At 38.4% G+C, this 22,345-nt stretch overlaps 1 protein-coding gene across 1 annotated transcript; it reads right to left on the reverse strand.

The window, feature by feature from the left end:
• Positions 1-20,275: 20,275 nt before the first annotated feature.
• LOC107812106 (MYB-like transcription factor 4) lies at positions 20,276-21,907 on the reverse strand. Its single transcript, XM_016637136.2, has 2 exons — positions 21,510-21,907; positions 20,276-21,046 (listed from the first exon to the last, which is right to left on the reverse strand). Exons 1-2 carry the CDS (start codon positions 21,770-21,772, stop codon positions 20,515-20,517), a joined length of 795 nt encoding a protein of 264 aa, XP_016492622.1. The 5' UTR covers positions 21,773-21,907; the 3' UTR covers positions 20,276-20,514.
• Between the last annotated feature and the right edge of the window lie 438 nt (positions 21,908-22,345).

Here is a 22,345-nt window from a genome sequence, read left to right on the forward strand (position 1 = left end):
TTAGGCAAACACCTAGTCGATGGTTATAGCCCTAGGCTTTTTACAAAACTTGTAAAACAACAAAAACAATTTCTTAGTTTTATTTCTGAACTTGCACTCTTAGTTTTAAATTAGACTTAAAAACAACTCCAATTTGTGGAAGTGTAAATTGAGATAGTCAAATTCACACACTATAATATATACTCCTAACTCCCATATATAGCTCCCTGTGGAAATCGACCCCAAATCTTGATGGGTACTATCATTGCATTCGACTGTTTCATAACCTTGAATTGAGGTGTGAAATTGGACGAGATCAATTTTTGGCATCGTTACCGGGGAGCTAAAAATGGTATTAGCTATATATTTAGGTGTGTTTTGGGGAATATCTTCTTTTCCTACGTGTTACTAACATGTTGAGAAATTGTAGGTGCAATCATGGCAAACAATGCGCTTGGAAACTTACCTTTGGGGGATGTGGACGTTGAGGATGATCAAATGGATGAGGTCCCTCTTGAACCTCAAGCCAATAGACGAGGTGGACTGCCTTATGACAATGTGCCCGTTCCACCCCCACCTCCACCACGAGCGGCTCCACACCGGGTATTGCCGAATGAAGGGTATGCAAGTGCTATAGTCCCTCCCCGTATTAGGGAGGGAAACTTTCAAATAACCAACGTGATGCTCACTTTGCTCGAGCAACGAGGGTTCTTCATCGGTGTACCGCATCAAAATGCATACAAACACTTGAAGGGGTTCGTAGATACATGTTAGGGGAGTAAACAAACAAATGTCTCCGAGGATACTTTGAGGCTAAGGATTTTCCCCTTCTCTCTACGGGGGAAAGCTTTAGATTGGTTGTAACGTTTACCAAATCATTCCATTCATTCTTGGGATGAATTAACAGAGAAATTTATTTCTAAGTACTTCTCTCCCGGGCACATGGCTATTCTTCGGGATGAAATTCTAGCATTCAAGTAAGAGCCCAATGAACCACTACACGAGATATGGGAAAGGTATAGAACAATGGTGAAATAATTCCCCAACAATGATATGACAGAGAACATTATTCAACAAACTTTCTATCGAGGGATCAATACAACCAACCAATATGTAGTGAATCAACTTGTCGGTGGAAACTTCATGACTGCGCCTTATGTGGAGGCGTGTGATATCTTGGATGAGATGGTGGATACTTCATCGGCGTGGCAATCTCGGGCTAATGTTCCACAAGGTGACCCTAATGTGATTTACCTTCACAAAGAGTTGCATGATCATGGACAAGCCATAGCCGAGTTGACTACCACCAAGAACCAATTGGCAAAGGCTCAACTTCAACAAGTGCAAAACCCAAGGCAAGTCAATGTAATAGAGGGAGTAGGTATGATGGTGAACAAGCGAAGAACAAGAAGTCCACAAGTGCAACAAAGAGTGGACAATTTTGTACAAGATGATAGTGGATTTGATCAAGATGAATCTTACAATGACCAAGAAGAGGAGGTCCAATATGTGAACAACTTTTAAGGGCAAAGAAACAACTACCAAGGCCCTATCCAACAACAATGGAGACCTCAAAATAATCAAGGCAATTGGAATTCTCACAAACAAGGTAATTGGAGTGATGGAAACAATCAAAGCAATTGGAATAACAACAACAGTCAAGGCAATTGGAGTGGAAGCAATAATCAAGGGAATTGGCATAACAATAATAACCAAGGCAATGGGGGAGGCAAAAATCAAGGCAGGTGGAATAACAATCAAGGAAGTCGGGGGTCGGGTTTTCAAAGGCCCCCGATGTATCAACAACTGAGCAACCCACCTTCTTATCATTCCCATGGTCCTAGTTCTTCCAACAATGAAATGGATCGTATTGTGAACATGTTCAACCAAATGATGGAGAAGAATGCTGATTCCGATGCTCAACTTGCTTCACACAACACCTTGATCCGTAACTTGGAAATGCAAATGGGACAAATCTCTCAAGCTTTAAATTCTCATCCTAAGGGGGCACTACCAAGAGACACAGTGGTGAACCCAAAGGGTGGGAACAATACGGGGCATGCCATGGCCGTTACTACAAGAAGTAGAAGAGGTGGGAATACACCCACCTCAATCCAAAGGCAACTTATGGATGATGAGAAAATGATAGAAGAAGAAGAGATCCCGAACAATGTGGAGCAAGAAAATGATGAAGTGCAGATTTCTATTGATGACACTGTGGAAGAGACTCAAGAGGAAGTGAACCCGTCTAGGGATCATGTTATTGGCCGATCGTACAATTATGAGACCGTTGGGAGTGATTGAAGATGTATTGGTTCGTGTTGATAAGTTCATTCTTACGACGGATATGGTTATACTTGATTGTGAAGTGGACTATGAGGTACCAATTATTCTTGGAAGACCTTTCCTTTCCATGGGGAAGACTCTTGTTGATGTGGAAGCCGGAGAACTTACTTTCCGAATAGGTGATGAAAAGGTGGTGTTCCATGTGTGCAAATCTATGCGGCAACAAAATTGCAACGAAGTGTGTTCTTTCATGGACTTGGTGACCGATGTGATTATTGATGATACAAGTGTCATGATTAATGTGGGTGATATGTTGGAGGCCGTCTTGCTTAACTTTGATAATGACGAGATGGACCGCTTCATGGAATGTGTGAATTCTTTGTAAGGAATGGGGTCGTACAACTATGCACCCCAAAAACTTTCCTTGGATCATGAGAATAGGAAAACTCGTCCTACAAAGCCTTCAATTGAAGAGCCTCCTACCTTGGAGTTGAAGTCGTTGCCTCCACATCTTAGGTATGAATTTCTTGGCCCTTGTTCTACTTTACCAGTTATTCTTTCCTCTTGTTTGACTAACGTGCAGGTTGACTCCACATTGGCGGTGCTTCACAAGAGGAATAAGGCTATTGGATGGACTTTGGCGGATATTCGGGGAATAAGGTCCGCATTTTGCATGCACAAGATTACTTTGGAGGAAGATGCCAAGGCATATATTGAACATCAAAGGAGACTTAACTAAGCTATGCAAGACGTGGTCAAAAAGGAGATTATCAAATGGTTAGATACCGGGGTTGTTGCCACGCCTCGACCTCGGGGAGATACCCCGGTTAAGCAAGCCTGTTAGATGCCTTCTACCCAACCTTTCCCATTAACAATATAAGAACCTGTACAAGTGATAGACATGAGAAGAGTCAAGTGTTCCATAATATTTTACACTACTAAAGGATATTCATTTATGATTTCCAAAATATAACAAGTCTACTGATATGATAAAAACATGTTTGCCCAAATACCAACACTTACTAGTTTAATTCCCAATATTATATACCACCCACAACCTGTCTACGGAGCCTCTAAGTATAACAGAAGAGTAGTATGGATGTGCCGGCGATAAGGCCCTGGATATACTGTCAAACGACATGAAGCCCGGAACATAGTAGGGCTCACCAAAACCTGCTGAATAAAGAGTAACTGCTAACGAGGGTCAAAACCACCTACTGACGAATCACCTGCATCCATTGAAGATGCAGCACCCCCAGCAAAAGGGACGTTAGTATATATGGAATAGTACTAGCATGTAAAGCTAAATGTCCACTTTCAAAATAGAATAACATTATAAGAAAAGAAAAACCATAGAAACAGCAAGTCACAATCAACAATATCCAAATGCCCAATTAACACATACCAGTTTTCAAAATACGAAAAATAATATATATTTTTGGTTGGGAGATCATTAGCACCGATATACCACCGTATTTTTAGCATGGAGTCCGATCACGCCCGATCGGCTAGGCCATCTCCCCATGGACAATGTGGTTTTACATGTGATGCGAAAAAAGGGTGTGACCAAGAGTAGTACCACCATGTGCGCAACATGGCGTCCGATCTCCACCCGATCGGCTAGGCCGCCTTCCCACATATGCCGTGTGGGTTGACTTTTCAATTCACAACTAATATCAATCTCATCCCAAATAAGGGGAATAATCACAATCCATCACCATCCACCCCTACATCGGCATGTGTAGTTTCGGGTGTGGGCCTTATGACCTACCCTTCCTCTGTTTGCTAATGATACTCCCAAAAATATTTTTTTGTTTTTTGCACACAAAGTTAGTATAATTACAAATGTATTCACCTCATCATCTTTCACATTGTATAAACCTCCATTAGTCTTTTCAACCACTCGCAACAACAATATTTTCTTGGGTCTTTTGGCCATTCACAAGATTCATTATTCATGGCACGCGGTCGTACTTCATATTCCACAATTTCTTTTCTTTACCTTCAAGGATCATCAACATATAGAGTATTCCGAAAATTACAACTTTAAGTTATTAGCAGTGAAGCCTTAAACATAATGAATTCCTTTCCAAGAAATGAAGTAAAATGGTTGGCAATCAAAGAACAAGTTAGAAGCATAAACGAGTAACACATTATTTAATCTTGAAATACTTTTCCCAAAAATGGCAATACACAATTTCAACTCATGAATATATACAAGAGCTAAAGACACATTGGAAACACTTACAAAGCATAGCATTAGTTAAAACAGCCACGTTTGGGCACAAGTATAACTCTCATTATTGGTACGGTGGCCACACTATCCATCTCCAACCCCCTTCTTTCACTTTCAAGCATCCTTATAGATTATCAACAACAAGGAATTTTAATTCAAGACTTTAGATACACATTTGAGCAACTAACCAAATTAAGGGTCTTAGACACATGTAATTTCTTACACAATTCGACATTCTAGTTTTCATTAAAATCACGCTTCAAATCATGACATATTAACACACAGCCTGTGTTTAATCACATTCTCAAATAGTAACTCAACAAAGAACGTTTGGAATACAATTTGAATGCATATATCTTTTGACACAAGGCTTGTTCGGAAGAATCAATTTATAATGAGCAACACGGGACTTAGAAGGCCATTGTGGGGTTCAATTCTAAAAGAGGAGTTTAGCCAACATACCTTGTTTGAGCTTTCCTTAAGTTGCTACAACGTCCCAACACTTCTAGCAATAACAATCTATAAGAAGGTAGCAAAAATCGGATAATAATTAGAAGGATTCACATGGTGTAACTCTCTTAGGAATTTTGTCGAACACCTAGTATGCAAAATGGACTACAAAGCTCTACAATGGTAATCTTTTCCTCCCTTAACCAATTTCAACAAGAGACCACCCAAACTAGTTCATTAAACCCACACACTACAACCAATTGTCACATGCATGGCCTATTTCCAACCCCCATAACCTAATTAAACCCATAACAATTGCATGAAGGTTTTACGACAAGGTCTTACCCGGATAGATGATAATCTAGTAATTGATTTCCTTGATTCTTGAAGGTTGGTGCAAGATTGGATAATTAGAGTGTTAGGTTTCCTCCTTCTCTCTCTAAAATGCTCCTACCTCTCTCTAAAATCATCAGATAATTGCCCCAAAATGAGCCCCAAAGACTATTTATCAAAATAGGGTCGGGTTATAAAAATAGAAAAATGGACCCACCAAACTCAGGTCTGCGGTCATAGAACTGACCGCAGAACAAGTATGTGGTCCGTATAATGGACCGCGAAAGTGATGCCCAAAAACCTGGATGATCTGGATAGGTCTGCAACTGATCTGCGGTCCACAGGCCACTTATGCGGCGGCAGAATGTGCTGCAGAATCGCGCAACGAAATTTCCTTGTGCAACTCTGCGACAGAAGTGCGGACCGGGAAACAGGTTTTCAATCGTACAATGGACCGCGAAACAACCCTCAAAATTCAACAACTCCCTACTCAACTCTGCGACGCTTATGCGGCCCACGGAAAGGATCTACGGCCGCGAATCTGACCGCATAATTGGCCCTTCAGCACAACACTTTCCACCAACACCTCGATGCATTCTTCAACCCAAAAAGTCTATTTCTACAACCCTCAAACACATAAGCCTACTTCGACACCATGAACCCTTAAATTCCTTGGTAAACTTTTCGGGGCCCTACAGTTATCTACCCCATTTTCGATAGTTCGTCAACTTCTCTGGTGCAATGTGTCACGTTCCTTGATCAAATTCTTGATAGGTTGGCCGGCCGTGCTTTCTATTGCTTTTTAGATGGATATTCGGACTACAACCAAATCCTTATTGCCCCGGAAGATCAAGAGAAAACAACTTTCACTTGTCCTTATGGCACGTTCGCTTTCAAGCGGATGCCATTTGGCTTATGCAATGCACCGGCAACTTTTCAAAGGTGTATGATGGCAATCTTTACGGATATGGTAGAGGACTACCTTGAAGTCTTCATGGATGACTTCTCGGTAGTTGGGGAGTCCTTTGATGATTGTTTGGCAAATTTGGATAGAGTATTGGCAAGGTGTAAAGAAACGAACTTGGTGTTAAATTGGGAGAAATGCCATTTCATGGCCGAGGAAGGCATTGTCCTTGGCCACAATATTTCAAAGAATGGCATAGAGGTCGACAAGGCGAAGATAGAGGTGATTTCTAAACTTCCACCTCCAACTTCGGTGAAAGGCGTGTGAAATTTCTTGGGTCACGAGGGGCTCTACCAGCGCTTCATGAAGGAGTTTTCTAAAGTGGTGAACCCATTGTGCAAGCTCTTAGAGAAATATGCTAAGTTTCACTTCAATAATGATTGCATGAGGACATTTGAATTGCTAAAGTTCAAGTTGACAACCACTCCCATTATCACTGCTCCTAATTAGAATAGTCCTTTTAAGCTCATATGCGATGCTAGTGATGTAGCGGTTGGAGCAGTTTTGGGGCAACACATCAACAAGGTTTTTCATTCGGTATACTATGCTAGTAAGACCATGAATGATTCCCAAGTCAATTACACCATTACAGAGAAAGAGCTTATTTCCATTGTGTTTGCAACTGAGAAGTTCCGCCCATACTTGATGGGTGCAAAGGTTATTGTTTATGCGGATCATGCGGCACTTCGTTCTCTTATGAGTAATAAAGATTCAAAATCTCAGTTGATGATATGGGTGCTATTGTTGCAATAGTTTGGTATTGACATCCAAGATCGAAAAGGGAGTGAAAATCAAGTGGCGGACCACTTGTCTCGTTTGGAGGAGGAGGGAAGGCCACATGATGGCCTTGAAATTAATGACTCCTTCCCCGACGAGCAACTCTTGGCTATTTAAATGAAGGAGATTCCATAGTTCGCAGATCTAGCAAACTTCCTTGTATGTGGAATCATCCTGGATGATTTCTCTTCCAATCAAAGGAAGAAGTTCAAACAGGATTGTCAAAATTATTATTGGAATGAGCCATACCTTTTCCGGATTTGTACGGATGGGATAATTAGAAGATGTGTACCAGAAGAAGAGCAAAATGTTATTCTTTAGGCTTGCCATTCTTCGCTTATGGTGGTCACCATGGCGAAGCAAGAACGGCGGTAAAAGTGCTAAGTTGTGATTTCTATTGGCCCACTCTTTACAAAGATGCAAGTAATATGGTGAAAAGATGTGGTGAATGCCAATGGGCCGGTGGAATCTCGAAGAAGAATGAAATGCCTCTCACTACCATTTTGGCGATTGATATCTTTGATGTGTGGGGTATTGACTTTATGGGTCCTTTTGTGAGTTCTTGTGGAAACACCTACATCTTGGTCGGTTGATTATATGTCTAAATGGGTTGAGGCCATTGCTCTACCCAACAATGAAGCGAGAAGTGTGGTGGCATTCTTGAAAAAGAATATTTTCACAAGATTTGGTACTCCGCGGGCTATCATAAGCGATGGGGGGTCACATTTTTGCAACAAGGCTTTTGACACTTTGCTTGGCAAGTATGGTGTCACTCATAAAGTTACGACTCCCTATCATCCACAAGCTAGCGGTCAAGTGGAAGTTTCCAACCGGGAGATAAAGAGTATTTTGTCCAAAATAGTGAATGCTAACCCGGCGGATTGGTCAAAGAAGCTTGATAATACACTATGGGCTTATCGGACTGCTTTCAAAACTCCTATCGAGATGTCTCCATACCGGTTGGTGTTTGTCAAATCTTGTCATCTTCCAGTAGAACTTGAGCACAAAGCCATGTGGGCTTTAAAGAAGTTGAATCTTGATTGGGATGCAGCCGCTAACTTGTGGGTTGCACATTTGAATGAATTGGATGAGTTCATGTACCATGCATATGCACGTTCATCCTTGTACAAAGAGAAGATGAAGTACCCTCATGAAAAATACATTCAAAACAAGGAGTTCAAAGTGGGCGATCTTGTTTTGTTGTTCAACTCATGGTTGAAGATGTTTCCCGAAAAGCTGAAATCTAAGTGGAGTGGTCCCTTTGAAATTGTGGGTGTGACACCTTTTGGTGCTTTGGACTTGAAGAACAAAAATGATGAGGTATTTCGAGTCAATGATCACCGGGTGAAGCATTATTTGGGAAAGCTTGATGATGTCCACGTGGTGGCAGTTATTCATTTCAAATGATGGTAATCTGCATCGTGTTGTGATGTTAAATCAGGCACTTCTTGAGAGGCAACCCATGTTTCATTTTCTTTTCTTTTCTTCTTTTGTAGATATGTGTTATTTTCATGCTAATTGGATTTGAAGTGTGTTGTAGGGATGAATGAACTTTACAGGAACTATTCTAGAAAATTGGCCAAGTATGGTAAGAAGTGTGGACCGCATGTATATTATGCAGACCGCACAATTGTGATTGCTACAACAAAAGGAAGCTGCAGTCGCGCAATTGCAGTGCGGACCGCACAAATTGAAAAGGGAAAATGCAAACTCTCTCAAGTTTGGTTTGTCAGAAAAATGGCCAAAGTGCGGCTGCACACCAAAATCTGCGGTCCGCAACAAAAATTTGCGACCGCAAATCAGAAAGGGCTTCTGAGCCCCAGGTAACAGAGTGTGGACCGCAGAAGGAATTCTGTGGGCGCACTCAGCCCTTTGTCCCTCAAGTCAGAACCATTAGTATAAATAGTAGACCTAGGGATATTGTTCCTCTTTTTCCCTCTCTGAACTCTTCACAGTAAAAAAAAATTAAAATTTCTTTTTAATTAGATGCTCATAAGCCTAACAATTGTTGATCACTCATCTCGTGTGCAAATTCATCTCTGGTATGCATCATCATCTTAATTAACTTCTTTTAATTTTTAGATTTTGAGCATAATTTTGAACTATTCGTCTGTAAATCTATTTGAACAATCTTTTGGGGTGAATATGTAGTGGGTAGACTGGAAATTGCTCCAAGGGGAATGGGTCACTTGATTATCATGCTTAACTGTTAAAAACATGTCAAATTTGTGCAAAAAGTGAAAACCCTAAAATATCTGATCGATTTTGTTTTGAAATCTGCGACTGCACAAGGGATTGTGCGGTCCACAGACGTTGAGATTAGGGTCTTGGGTCAAGCATGATTCTGTGGCTGCACTGAGAATTGTGCGGACCGCAGAAATCCCATCACGGCCGCAGAAAAGTGAGTGTGGCCACAAAACAGCCCAATATCTGTCTTCAGAGAGTTGACATTTTGGTGAATCTAATGTGCGTCCGCGATAGAAAATGTATGGACTGTATTCCAGTTCTGTGGTCGCACTAATAATTGTGCGGACCACAGATCCAGTTCTGCGGTCGCAAGATTAAATTGTGCGGCCCGCAATACCCTGCTTGCGACCGCACTCCCCTTCCCTGCAAGCATGTTTTACATTATGTGTTCATTGTCTCTCTGTTGTGTTCTTGTATGTTACAGCTGCATTACAACGGACACCTTCTATTGCTTGTTACAAAAAATGGTTAGATCTCGAGGCCGAGGAGATACTTCAAAGGGGAGGGGTGAACCTTTCAAAAGATAATCGCAAAGAAGGCTACAGTCAGCCGAGGAAGAAATGTGGATCCCTGCAAATCCAGTTCTTATGCCCCATCAAGAGATGCATCGGAGGGCAACTCAGTTCAAGAGCAGTCGGCTGTCCAATCAAAGCCACTGGGGAGGTATCAACTCCGGGATGAGCCTTCCACATCACATAGCACCTCCGAGGGTTCGGAGAGTGCCAGTCAGGATTCAGAGCCTTCCTCTACACCTGTCCCTGAGGCACCACCAACTACAGTTGATGCTATTCCAAATGATGGCCGAAGGGGTGATACTACAGTTGCCGGTCTTGAGAGGTCGAAGAAGAAAGAGGTCTGGGAGGACCGGTTCGTCAGTCTGGCTGCTTTCACTAGCTTCCGTGTGTGGTGGCCGGTGAGATCGCTCACTCTTGAGTGATAGTTCCAATTGAAAGATCTTGAAAAGTATAATCCAGCAGTCTTGAGACAGTTCCGAGAGCGGAAGGGGCAAATATGGTTCACCCAGAGTGTAGTGGACGCAAAGGAGTATCTGGTCCGGGAGTTCTATGCCAATGTGGCGCACATAAAGAAAGGGACCAAAGTGAACAAAGTGAGGAATCTGAAGGTGGATATTTAGCTAGCACACGCTGAACTCCTACTTGGGGTTTGAGGATGTTGAGCATGCACAGTACTTGGAGAAGCTGGCGATGGGAGATGTAGCTCGCCCATGGCTAGCTGAGATTCTTGCAGCTCCGAGACCGCCACCACCATGGATCACAGCAGGGATTCCTATTCAGCAGAATGCCCTGAACTTCATTGGATGGTAGGCCTTTGTCTACAGCAGACTAGACCCATGCCACAATGAAACAAACTTCCCTATTCCGCGAGCATTTCTAGTCGCCTCCATCATGGCCGTGTACCTGATCAATGTGGGTGCCGTGATATCGGCCAACATGTCTGTGGTTTCCAGACAAGATGATACATCCTACCCGTATCCCAACACCATCACTGAGTACCTTACGTATGCACGGGTAGAGCCAAGAGATTTTGATATGAATTTTTGGGCTAAGAATCCCTTCTCATGGTATTCTCTGATGGATGCACACAACCCTAAGAGAAAGGGTCAGCCGACTACCATCATAGGGAAGTCTGATGAGCCATCGGTGGTAGTTGCAAAGACAGCCGATATGCCATCCACTTCAGCAGAGCCTTCATCCAGTGTAGATGACATGCCCCCACCTTCAGCCTCAGTGCCTCCCATCTCGGCTTTGAAGTCGGTGCCTATGCCCACTGCTCCACTTTCTATGCTGCGATTCTCCCAGAAACTGGCGAGTCTCAACAACTGGATGCAGACAGCTATTGCAAAGCTATCTGACATATCCAATCATGTTGCAGCACAGTCATCCATTCTGGCATCCCAGATTCCCCCCACAGTTGAAGAAACCTTGAAGAAGCTTTTGGAAAATCAGAACACAATAATGGCCACTCTAGTGCATCATGGGTCAGTGATAGAAGAGCTAGGAAAGGAAGTGAAGAAGATGCGAAAGTCCTAGGCCTCCAAGAAGTCAGTGGACAAGCGCCGGCGATAGGTTACCAACATTGCAGCAGTCGGAGACATTCCATTTGATATGCTGATAGGCCCGCACCACCCAGGCCCAGATCCTACAACACCAGCTGGCTAGTCTAAGGAGCCAGACATTGCTGCTAACACTGCCAAGGCAGTACGTCAGATGTTCATTAACCCAGCCACTCCCGGACTTGAGGATGATGAGATCCAATTGGATGAGTCAGAGGTCGGTGCCACTGCTGGGGACACAGATGGCCACAAAGCCATAGGGAGTTTTCTTCACTCTCACCCTTCCTTTATTCTTATTTTGTTAAGCATTAGGGACAATGCTTATTTTTATTAGGGGGTGGAGTTTATTTGATTTACTTTGATGATTCTAAGACATATTGGTTTGTAAAAACGTATGAAAAGTTTGGGGGAGAGATGAGGAACTTGAAAGAGGTTTCAAGGCACAAAAAAGAGAGAAGAAATGAAGATAAGGGAGGGCAAGAAAAGGAAAGAAAAAAAAAGATAGTGAATAAGTTGAAGAGGTTCAAAGAAAAGTAATGATGCAAAGCATAAAGAAATCAAAGAAGGAGAAAATAAATGTCATGATCAAGAAAGAGTGATGTAAAGTCTCTCTAGTTCCCCCATGGAAAAGAAAATGCCTCAAAGAATTGGCAAAGCATGAGCCAAGAACAGAAAATGGGGTGCTTAAGGAAAGATGAACCCGTTCTATCATAGAATATCCAACCTTAGTCCAAAAGCCTTCATTGCATTTCGAAAAAGACCTACGTGATTTCAAGCAGAGTGATCTTACATTAGTGGTGATCTACATGAGGGGCAAGCCTATGGTACTTAAATTCGTACTTGCGACATTCTTTTAAGAGAGATGAGTGAACCTTTCTCAAATCTTTTGATTGAGTGCTAAACTTCTTAAGCGAGATAGGCAAACAGAGAGTAGAGGAGGAGGAGTTTGGGATCCATAATGACCTACATGAAAGAGCGAGCTTCCTCGATAAGTAAAGTCAACTCTTGATGCTCAAGTGTCACATTAGAACTATTTGTGCATAAAAGTTTAACTTGTTGCCTTGTTGATAATTCATAAGTGGTGTGAGTGATTGTTGGTCCCAATTAATGTGTGAATGACCCACTTTTGATTAGCTGGAATAGCCCTTAACTTGTGGAGGTGGGAACTAATTTATTTGCTTGAGGACAAGCAAAAACTTAAGTTTGGGGGAGTTGATAAGTGGGGATTTTGACTACTTATTAGCACTTTTTAGCTTTTGTTTTAGTCCAAAAGCGTTTAATTGTATTCCTGAAAACTAATAAAATATGCTTAATTACAGGAATATTGGAAGATGGACTCCCGAGATGAAATCCAACTCAAGAAGGAGTAATCTGAACTCAAGGACATAAAAGGCACATAAGCTCAGAAGTGCGGACCACAGAATATCATTTGCAGCCACAGATGATGGAGGAAAAGCCAGCAGAGTTTGGTGCAAAGTGCGGTCCGCACATGAATTGTGCAGCTGCAAAAGCTAGGCCGGGAGCAAAGTTCAGAGAATATGCATTCCAACTCCATCAAAAGTGCGGACCATAGAATATCAATTGCGTCCGCACATGTAAAAGTGAGTGCAGACCTCAGAAAGAGTGCCTTGCGGCCGCAGATCAAAAATTCTGCGGCCGCAGACTTCCAGTCCTGACAAGTTGAAGAAAAGTGCGGACCGCACATGGAATTGTGCGGCCGCAGAACTTCTCGAAGGGCATTTTTGTTGAAAATTTCCAACTCTATATAAATAGACGAGTTTCACAATTTTAGGTCAACTTTTGATATCATCAGCTATAGTAGCCATTTATCTTTACTTCTTTTAGTAGCTTTTCATATTTTGAGATATTTTAACATAGAATTTATCATTTTAATCTTGCAATATGAGTTTAATTATCATTTCTTCTTCTTTTTCTTCAATTGCAAGCAAACCTTATGGGTGTTTAATTTAATGCTTGTTTATAGTTGAGTGTTTATTATTTAGCCTTGTTCATATTTTAATTTGTAAAATTAATGGTTGCAAACATCGGTTCATGCCTATTTGACTTGGTCTCTACTTGAGAAAGAGAAACTTAGTCTAGGAAAACTTGGCTAACATAAAATTGGGTCAATTGAGAGATTGATAATCCCAATTAAAGGGTTCAACCTAGAGATAGTAATAACCCGACTTGAGCTTTTATCAACCGTTTTGTGCAATACCCATTTGGACTTGAGAAAGCCAAATTGGGCAAAATCGCTCTCTGACCGAGAGGTATTGAGTGGTAATTGAGTGTTGATAGCTATAATACACCCTGATCAATAAAACAAGCATTAAGGTTTATATCCCATTAGGCAAACACCTAGGCGATGGTCATAGCCCTAGGCTTTTTACAAAACTTGAAAAACAACAAAAATAATTTCTTAGTTTTATTTCTCAACTTGCACTCTTAGTTTTAAATTAGACTTAAAAATAACTCCAATTTGTGGAAGTGTAAATTGAGATAGTCAAATTCACATACTATAATATATACTTCTAACTCCCATATATAGCTCCTTGTGGAAATCGACCCCAACTCTTGTTGGGTACTATCATTGCATTCGACCCTTTCATAACCTTGAATTGAGGTGTGAAATTAGACGAGATCACAAATTGTCCAAAATCGACTCCAAATGAGAGAAATAGATGAAATAAGCTAAAACCCGATTTGGCTAACATATATTCTGCCCAGACGACCCTTCATCGTGAACGCAGCATGTCCCTTGCGTTCGCAAAGCAATACCAGCTCCTGCTCCAAAATCCTTCTTTGTGACTGTGAGACAAGGCTCGCGAACTCGATACTTGATCAAGTCGGCCTTCGCAAACGCGACCACGCCTCCACGAACACGAAGGCCAAAGTCTCCAGGCCAGCTTCACATACACGAACATGACGCCCTTGTCGCGAACGCGATGTACCTCTGCCATTTACCTTCGCGAATGTGAGACCTCCATCGCCAACACATAGCACAAATTCCCAGCAGTCACAAATCCTTCTTTGTGTATGCATGCATCCCTTAGCATTCGTGAAGAACAACACCAGAAACCACCAGCAGCAGCAACAGCAAATCATCCAAAATTGGTTGGAGACCATCCCGAAACAAACCTGACGCCCCAGGACTCCATCCAATCACATCAACAAGTCTCAATATCGTATCTAAACTTATTCGAAGGTTCGAAATGCCACGAATAACATCAGAACCACGAATCGACGATCAAAATCCTTATTTTAGCTTTCAAACATTCAAAATTTGCAGAATGCGTCCGAATCATACTTAGACATTCTGGATCATGACGCAACTTCACACACAAGTTTAAATCAATAAAATGAACTTATCCAAGGTCCTGGAACACTGTCTGAAGTCCGATAATGCCAATAAAATGAACTAGCAAATTTCAAACCTTCAAAAACGCAAACTACCAATAATAAGCATTGAATCGCTCCCAGACCATCCGATGCTCAACCTGAACATATGCCTAAGTCCGAAATTACTTTACGAACCTTGACGAGATCGAAACACACACTTAAATTATGTTAGCTAGTCAAAGATAGTATAGTATAATATCGTACCCACAGGGATTGTAGTTAAATAGTATTTTCGTAGTTTGTAGCTTGATTGCTATCCAGGAGAATCAACAATTGAGATTTATAAGATGTCTAACTAAAATTAACTAAAAATCTAAAGCTATTGACTAATGACAATCACAACAAGGAACAAGCAAAGAAGTTATCAATGGGAGAAAATAGGGGTTGATAGGATAGGTGCAAGATAATTATTTGGGATCTAAGTCTAGATAATTCATTTCTTATGTTTAAGTGAGTCTCTCGAATTCACTCAATTATTAGTTCAAACGTTCAGTAAAAACTCCTCTCTCGATTAAGTCTTAACCTCACAAGATGAACCAATTTTAAGTACATGAAGATATACAAGAATGTGTAGTGGATTGGCCTTTAGGAAAACCTCTTTTGATTAGTCTCCTAACTAGGTTTAATCAATAATTTAACTAGCCTCTTTTGATTACTAAGCAGAATTAATAAAGTCAACCAACAATATAATGCAAAGATATCACAAGTTATGTCTCTCTCGATTATATGAACAAGTGAATATAGATACAACAGTTAAATCATCCAAAAATGCTTCAATACATAAAACTAGAGTTATAATCCACAAATAAATATCAATACACCAAATCTATCAAACCTTAAAAAGAACTACTCCATAGATATGGAGAAATTCATCACAAATATAATTAAAGTATAGAAAAATATAGATTCGATCCAAACTCGGGTCTTGAGTGAGGAAGGAATGATGAAATCCTTGTGCTTTTGATCCTCCAACTCTTCCTTGGCTTCCTTAGGTCTAAAGTATGTCAAAAATCTAGAAAATAATATTTTTTTATGTATTTATACCAAGTAGAGTCGGGTCCAAACGAAATCACCCTTTCCTAGCCGAAATAGAAAAACTTACAAACTTATTGTTTTTCATGCGTCGCACTGTGCGTAGCATTAGTGCTTTTCTTGTCAGACCACAGAAACCCAGTCTCTGAACTTTGTCAATTCCCGACACAAAATTACACTATTGCGTCACACAGTGCGTCGCACTAGTGCATTTCTTCAGTTGTTGCTTCTTCCTTCATTTTTGACGTCCAAAAGTGATCCTTGACCCCCGAATACGATCCCGGCTTAATCCTTTGGGCTTTTACTCAAACTTCAAAGCTCCAAATAGCTCGAATTAGTTCCACAACATCTACATAACTCGGAATCACTCTTACAAGGCATAAAACAAATAATAAGTGCAAAACACTATCAATTAAAGCTCAAACACAATTAAAGTGTAGTGAATTAAAGTGCAATAAGCGACTAAAACACGTGATTATAGAATACCATCAAACCTATAGGAACATTCATATCACGATTCTGAGATCGTTTACTCAAAAGTCAAACTTTGGTCAACTCTTCCAACTTAAACCTTATGGTGTCCCCAATAATTTTCCACTTATTTTCGTGTCTTGAGTCAATAATTGCAACCCTTGGTTCCGGACTCAAAAAGCAATGTATAGATTTATTTTTTCTCTTTTTGCTACAGTATAGATTATTTCATACGCCATTATAGACATTGATCAAGAACAATGGGAGCTATCATACTAATAATAATATTGGTCAACAATTCAAGAATATGATGGTGAGTTTATCGCACATCATTTAAGTGCAAAGTTTCAATCTCAGGAAATATTTTCTTCCTATTTACCTTCTTTCTCACCATTGTTCTAATCCACCAGCACATTTAAAAGAGAAGAATAGGAAGGACAGTTTAACTGCTACCGGCAAATTAATGATGTAAAAAAATATTTACAACTAAGTTATTTTTAAGGTTAAATAAATCTCTACATAGGATACGCATTAATTCATTAACTGATAAATATAAAACCTGCAATCATAAATTAATTTAAACTATTATGGTAAGAAAGTCGTTACAGTATCAAATATGCATAACTTAGAAGTTACAAATACATGGAGAAAGGGTCAGTAAGAGAAAGTAGGAGAAGGATACGGTGGAAGTAGAGGCTTGTCATGGAGTTAACGTGAACTCAGTACTTTTGCTCATATATATATATATATATATATATATATATATATATATATATATATATATATATATATATATATATATATATATATATATAATATCAGTTATAGTGATCAGGCAGGACATGACGTGACTTCAGATTTTCGAGGACATGACCCTTGATAGGAAGGTGTGGAGGTCAAGCATTAAGGTTATAGGTTAGGAAGTAGTTGAGCATTTATCTACTTCATACCAATGTGAGGCTAGTCTGATAAGGTTTTGTCTTAGATTGCTAGTGGTTAATGTTGTGTTCACACTATTCTTCCGTTTTTCATCGTGTCGGGGCTTATTTACTGGTTATTGTTATGCTTTTCATCTATTTTTTTTTATTCTTATGATGTTGTTATTATTTTTATGATTTCTGTTAATGCTACAAATATATTGTCTTTTTCCGTCTTGCCGATGATCTATCGGAAACATCTTTCCTACTCCCTTGGGATAGGGGTAAGATTTGTATATTACCTTTTCAGATCCCATTTATGAGATTTTACTAGGGTTGTTGTTATTATATATATATATGTGTGTGATGTCGCTATTAAAACGCAAAACTTTAAATTTTGGATCGGTCTTTTGAGAAGGTTATCCTAAATCGAAAGGGGTAAGAGGGGGATGGGGAGGAGATTTGGTTGGTTAGCTCACGGTTGGGATAATAGTTGTTAGGTAGGTAGAGGAATGGTACTAAAGACAAAGTTGTTAGTTTCTTCACGCATTTTCTCTTAGTTTATAGGCACTTTATTACAATTTCAATAATATAATGGAAGAGATGGGTTACCAACCTCTTCCCTTATTCTTTCCTTCTCATCCTCTAACTACTTATCCACTTCCTTTCCCACTCCCCATATCTCCTTTGCTCCCCCTCATTTGCAAAATAATTCCACAACACAAAAAAAAAAAAGGAATATTTTCCTTTAAAGAGGACAAAAGCTGTTACGTAATCGAAAATTTAAGAAAAGGATAATTAACGTCTTAAACAAAAAATGGTCTATGTTAGGCCTTCAAATTCTTTATTCATCATATGAATCAACTAGCGTCCATATATATCCTCACACGTATATCAGAGACTCATCAGCATGAGATGTCTTTATATTAAAACTAGTGTAACGGTCCGCGCTTCGCGTGGTTATTAACAAAAAAAAATTGCATCTTATTGACATAATAACACATTTAAATTATTACGTGAAATCTTCTTCAAAAATCTCTGTAATACAACCATGATATGCTTCTTTTTGGTCATTACTACTGTTGTCTCTTGGCAAAGGCCTTTAAGAGGCTGACGAGGCAAGACAATATTTGCATTGGTATTGATAAAATCGGGAGACAGTTTGATTCAGGATAATTTTCTACAATCTCATTTACTAATTTCAATGCATACTCCCTCATAAATCTGAGACAGTAAGATATATAAAATAAATTTTTAGGGTCCATAAAGTGCCCAAAATTAAGCTTTTATAAAATATCAGGAAAAAATATCACGCAAATCCTGACAAAAACACATAAAAAAAAAAAAGAAATAAAGAAAAATATCTTCTGTTTAAATTCCCATATCGCCAAGATAAATCATCTTTAAGACTCAACTTTATGCTATATGTGATTCAAACTTAGAATGCATACTATGCTAAAGGTAAATTAATACTAGTAAATAAGTATCAAGTAAATTCATCATAATAAACCCAAAAGAATCATCTATTCAAGTCTTTGTTTGAATTTACATACAAGTCAAATATTCATAACATGCCACAGAAAAAATATATCAAACGGATATCAAAATTGACCATCGGCTACAAATACATTAAAAATATTCACATATACAAGTTCATCTTTTTGCATACAATATTAATCATTTCTACTCGCACATGGACCTTTGAATATGTCGATATTTAACAACAATCAGGAGTACAAAATCTAATGATGTTCAAATATTCAATCATTGCAAATATTTGTAGAAAATGATTAGCTAGAGGATCTAACATTATTTTACATACTCTCCTTGGCAGCTATTCAGCTCCATTTTCTTCCCGAAAGATATTGAAAAAATTAGACTTTGATAATGGAGAGGAGAGTCATCTCTATAGTTATTTCTTTTAACAAATGCACACTAAAAGAAGTTATAAATAATTATAGAAGGGAAAAAGGGAAATATAAAATAAAGAAAGATAAATACCTTTGATGGCTTAATTTGCATATGCTTCGCATTGTTGGAGGCAACAAAGTAAAGGGGCTTATATGAGCCAAAAAAGTAAGGCCGTTACTATTTATTGTGACTCTTCACTGTTTCTTTATCCCCACTAATACAACTCTTCATTGCTTTCTTTATTAGCATAATTAGTAAATAAATAAATAAATAAGAACGGGCAAGGCAACTGAAGGGTTTAATGTGCAAGGCAACTGAAGGGTTTAATGTAACCAATGTGCTTGTGAATTGCCACATGGTAGCCTATATAACCAATGTGCACTTCAATTACAAGTTAATTAATTAATTTCTCTCTTTTTATATTCCATAACTGAATTCTCTTCATAAGAAAGTAGTAATTACACTTTTTTGTATATTCCATAACTGAAATCTCCTCATCCATTTCGTTATTAGTTCTAGGTAGTAAATGATTTTTTTGTATTAAAATTAGAAAAAAAATCTGAAAAAATCATATGAAAGTTGGCCATATAGGGATGTCACATCAGCTGGCCAATTCCCAACTTTATATATTTATATAGATACTAGGGGAAAAAATAAGATCTTTTAAAAATGAAAAAGAACACAACCTCCAAATACATACTCTATTCTGTTTCAATCTATCGTAATTTACCGATCATGAAATTTAATAAAGAAACAAATATTTTTGAAACTTACGATCTTAAATACATATTATACTATTTATAAGATTATTTAAATTTTTGAAATTTATGACATTAAATATGCCTTACGAAATTTGTATAACTATAAAAACAAATCATTAAATAATAAGATGAAAAATTCAAGTTATGTTATTTTTAAATTTAGAAATGTGCCGGAATAAACTAATAAAAAAGAACTAAAGCTGTATCTATAATTTTTAATGTTTGTTTGCTTGTGCTAAAACTAGAAAACGGTAAAAAAAGAAAAAACAAACAAAAATGTTAAATAACAATCTCCTTATACCAGAGGTCAGAGGACCTTTATCGGAATTCTAAAGTTCACAACTATTATGAGACAAAAGAAAAAAGAAGCTAAAAACAATGCAGAATTATGAAATGTTTTTTCTTCTTACGACGACTAAATTTGAAAGTGAAGAAAGATTTACCAAATGACTGCAAAATCAATTACTGAAGCAAAAACTACCACATCTATGTTTTGTATGTACACCCCCTATACTGCTTTTAACTAAATGTAATAGTACTATTATACTTCAATCGTACAAATCAAGAGGGAGTTTAATCAAAAGAACTTAAATCTCATCACCTCTGCCACAAGTATACTCATTTTTTTTCTTTTTTGTTGGAAATACTCAAGGGGGGGAAAATCAGCCAAATCAGAGTCACTTAGTCTCCAAGGTTCTGTAGTCCAAACCATTTGTCTTTAATCCTAGAAAGTCATAACCAGCAATATTTATACTTATATTCCTGCTACTGCTGCAACCATTTCTATTACTACTGTCACTACAACTGCAATCTTTACTCTTCTTTAATCCTAAATTGCATGTAAAACATATAGGGCTAGTCCTCCACGAACCAGTAGTACTCTGTTCCAATGCCCTGTTCTGTTGGTTTTGTTGGTAAGGAGGGCTAATTCTGAGCTCAAGATTTAAGTCAGGACACTCTTCTTTAACTGGTCTGCTACTAATTTCATCTTCCTTGATTGTTCCAAATTCAGCTTTAATGTTGATCTTCTCATCATTCCCAGAAGCAAAAGAAATTGATGTCACTTTTTGTGTGCTAGACTCGTTTATAGCCCGGTGTGTTGTAGGATCAATACCGCAACTCAATAGTTTCCTCCTTATATGAGTATTCCAATAATTTTTTATCTCATTATCTGTTCTTCCTGGTAGTCTTCCAGCTATAAGCGACCACCTGAAAAGGGAAAAATTAGTATTCCTTCCAAAAAGAATTGATAGTTAAAATAGTGCTCCATCCCTTTCGTTTTATATGATGGTAATTGATTCCACATAAAATTTATGAAAAAGAGATTCACATCAAACGTACTCTTAAAATGTGTGATCTTAAACGTGCGACATTTCCGGATGGTCATAAAAGTATTCTCAAATTGACTAATTGGTGTAAATACCGACATAGATTCTTTAAGCATTTTTGAAATAAAATTTACATATTTAGCAACTACATAAAAAAAAAAATAATAATATAAGTCACAATAATTAAAAAATAAAAATATTTAAAAAATTAATTGCAAAACATATGATTAAAAAAATCTTATTTGACTTTTCAAATAATAAAAGGTTCATCATTTTCAAAAAGGAGGGAGTAATGAAGTATTTCTTTATGTAAAATTTATAGGGAAAGAAGTAATGAAACGCACTTGTTTCCGAGGAGGCTGTGGAGTTTGATAATGAGTTCATCTTCTTCTTCAGTAAAATTACCACGTTTGAGATCAAGCCTCAAGTAATTAATCCATCGGAGACGGCAACTTTTGCCACACCTCAAAAGTCCAGCAGCTTTAGGAAGTGATCTCCAACACCCTTCGCCATGAGCTTTTATGTATGCTATAAGCCTTTCATCTTCTTCTTTAGTCCATGCTCCTTTATTTGTATGTGATTTCTCACAGCAAGGTGATCTTCCCATGGAATCCACTACAAAGAAACTTCTAACTTTCTGTTCCTAGTTTAATGTTTTCTTTTCCATCCTATTTTTCGTTGTTGTGAGATGGAAAGGAGGGTGGGGGGTTGTTGTTCAAGCAGTAGTAGAAGAAGAGGAAGTTTAGCTTTAGTAGTGCTTAAGAACCAGGGCCGGCCTTTAAGGACTTTGAGATGGGGTTTTATAGGCTTTTGACTCTCTCCAAACAGACCCCTTTGAGTCTAGCTTTGGTCGTGAAATGATTGAGATTTATAACTCTACTTTAACTCCAGATCTTAGGATAAAGTTTTGAGAATAAAAATATTTTTTTGATAAAAAGTGTTTTATTATCCTTGATAGTCTTGCCAGCACAAATCTAAATTAATCAGTAGGTAAAATCTCAAGTATTAAAGGGTTTTATTAACATAAAAAAAGAAGAGAAAGCATATATTTCTTTTGTTTCAATTTAAATGACATACTTTCCTTATTAGTCTGTTATAAAAAGAATGACAAATTTTTATATTTAGAAACAACTTAATTTTAAACTTTTTATTTTACTCACTTTATCCTTAACAAGAAACT

This window comes from Nicotiana tabacum, chromosome 4 (assembly GCF_000715075.1).
Source record: "Nicotiana tabacum cultivar K326 chromosome 4, ASM71507v2, whole genome shotgun sequence".
NCBI lineage: Eukaryota > Viridiplantae > Streptophyta > Magnoliopsida > Solanales > Solanaceae > Nicotiana > Nicotiana tabacum.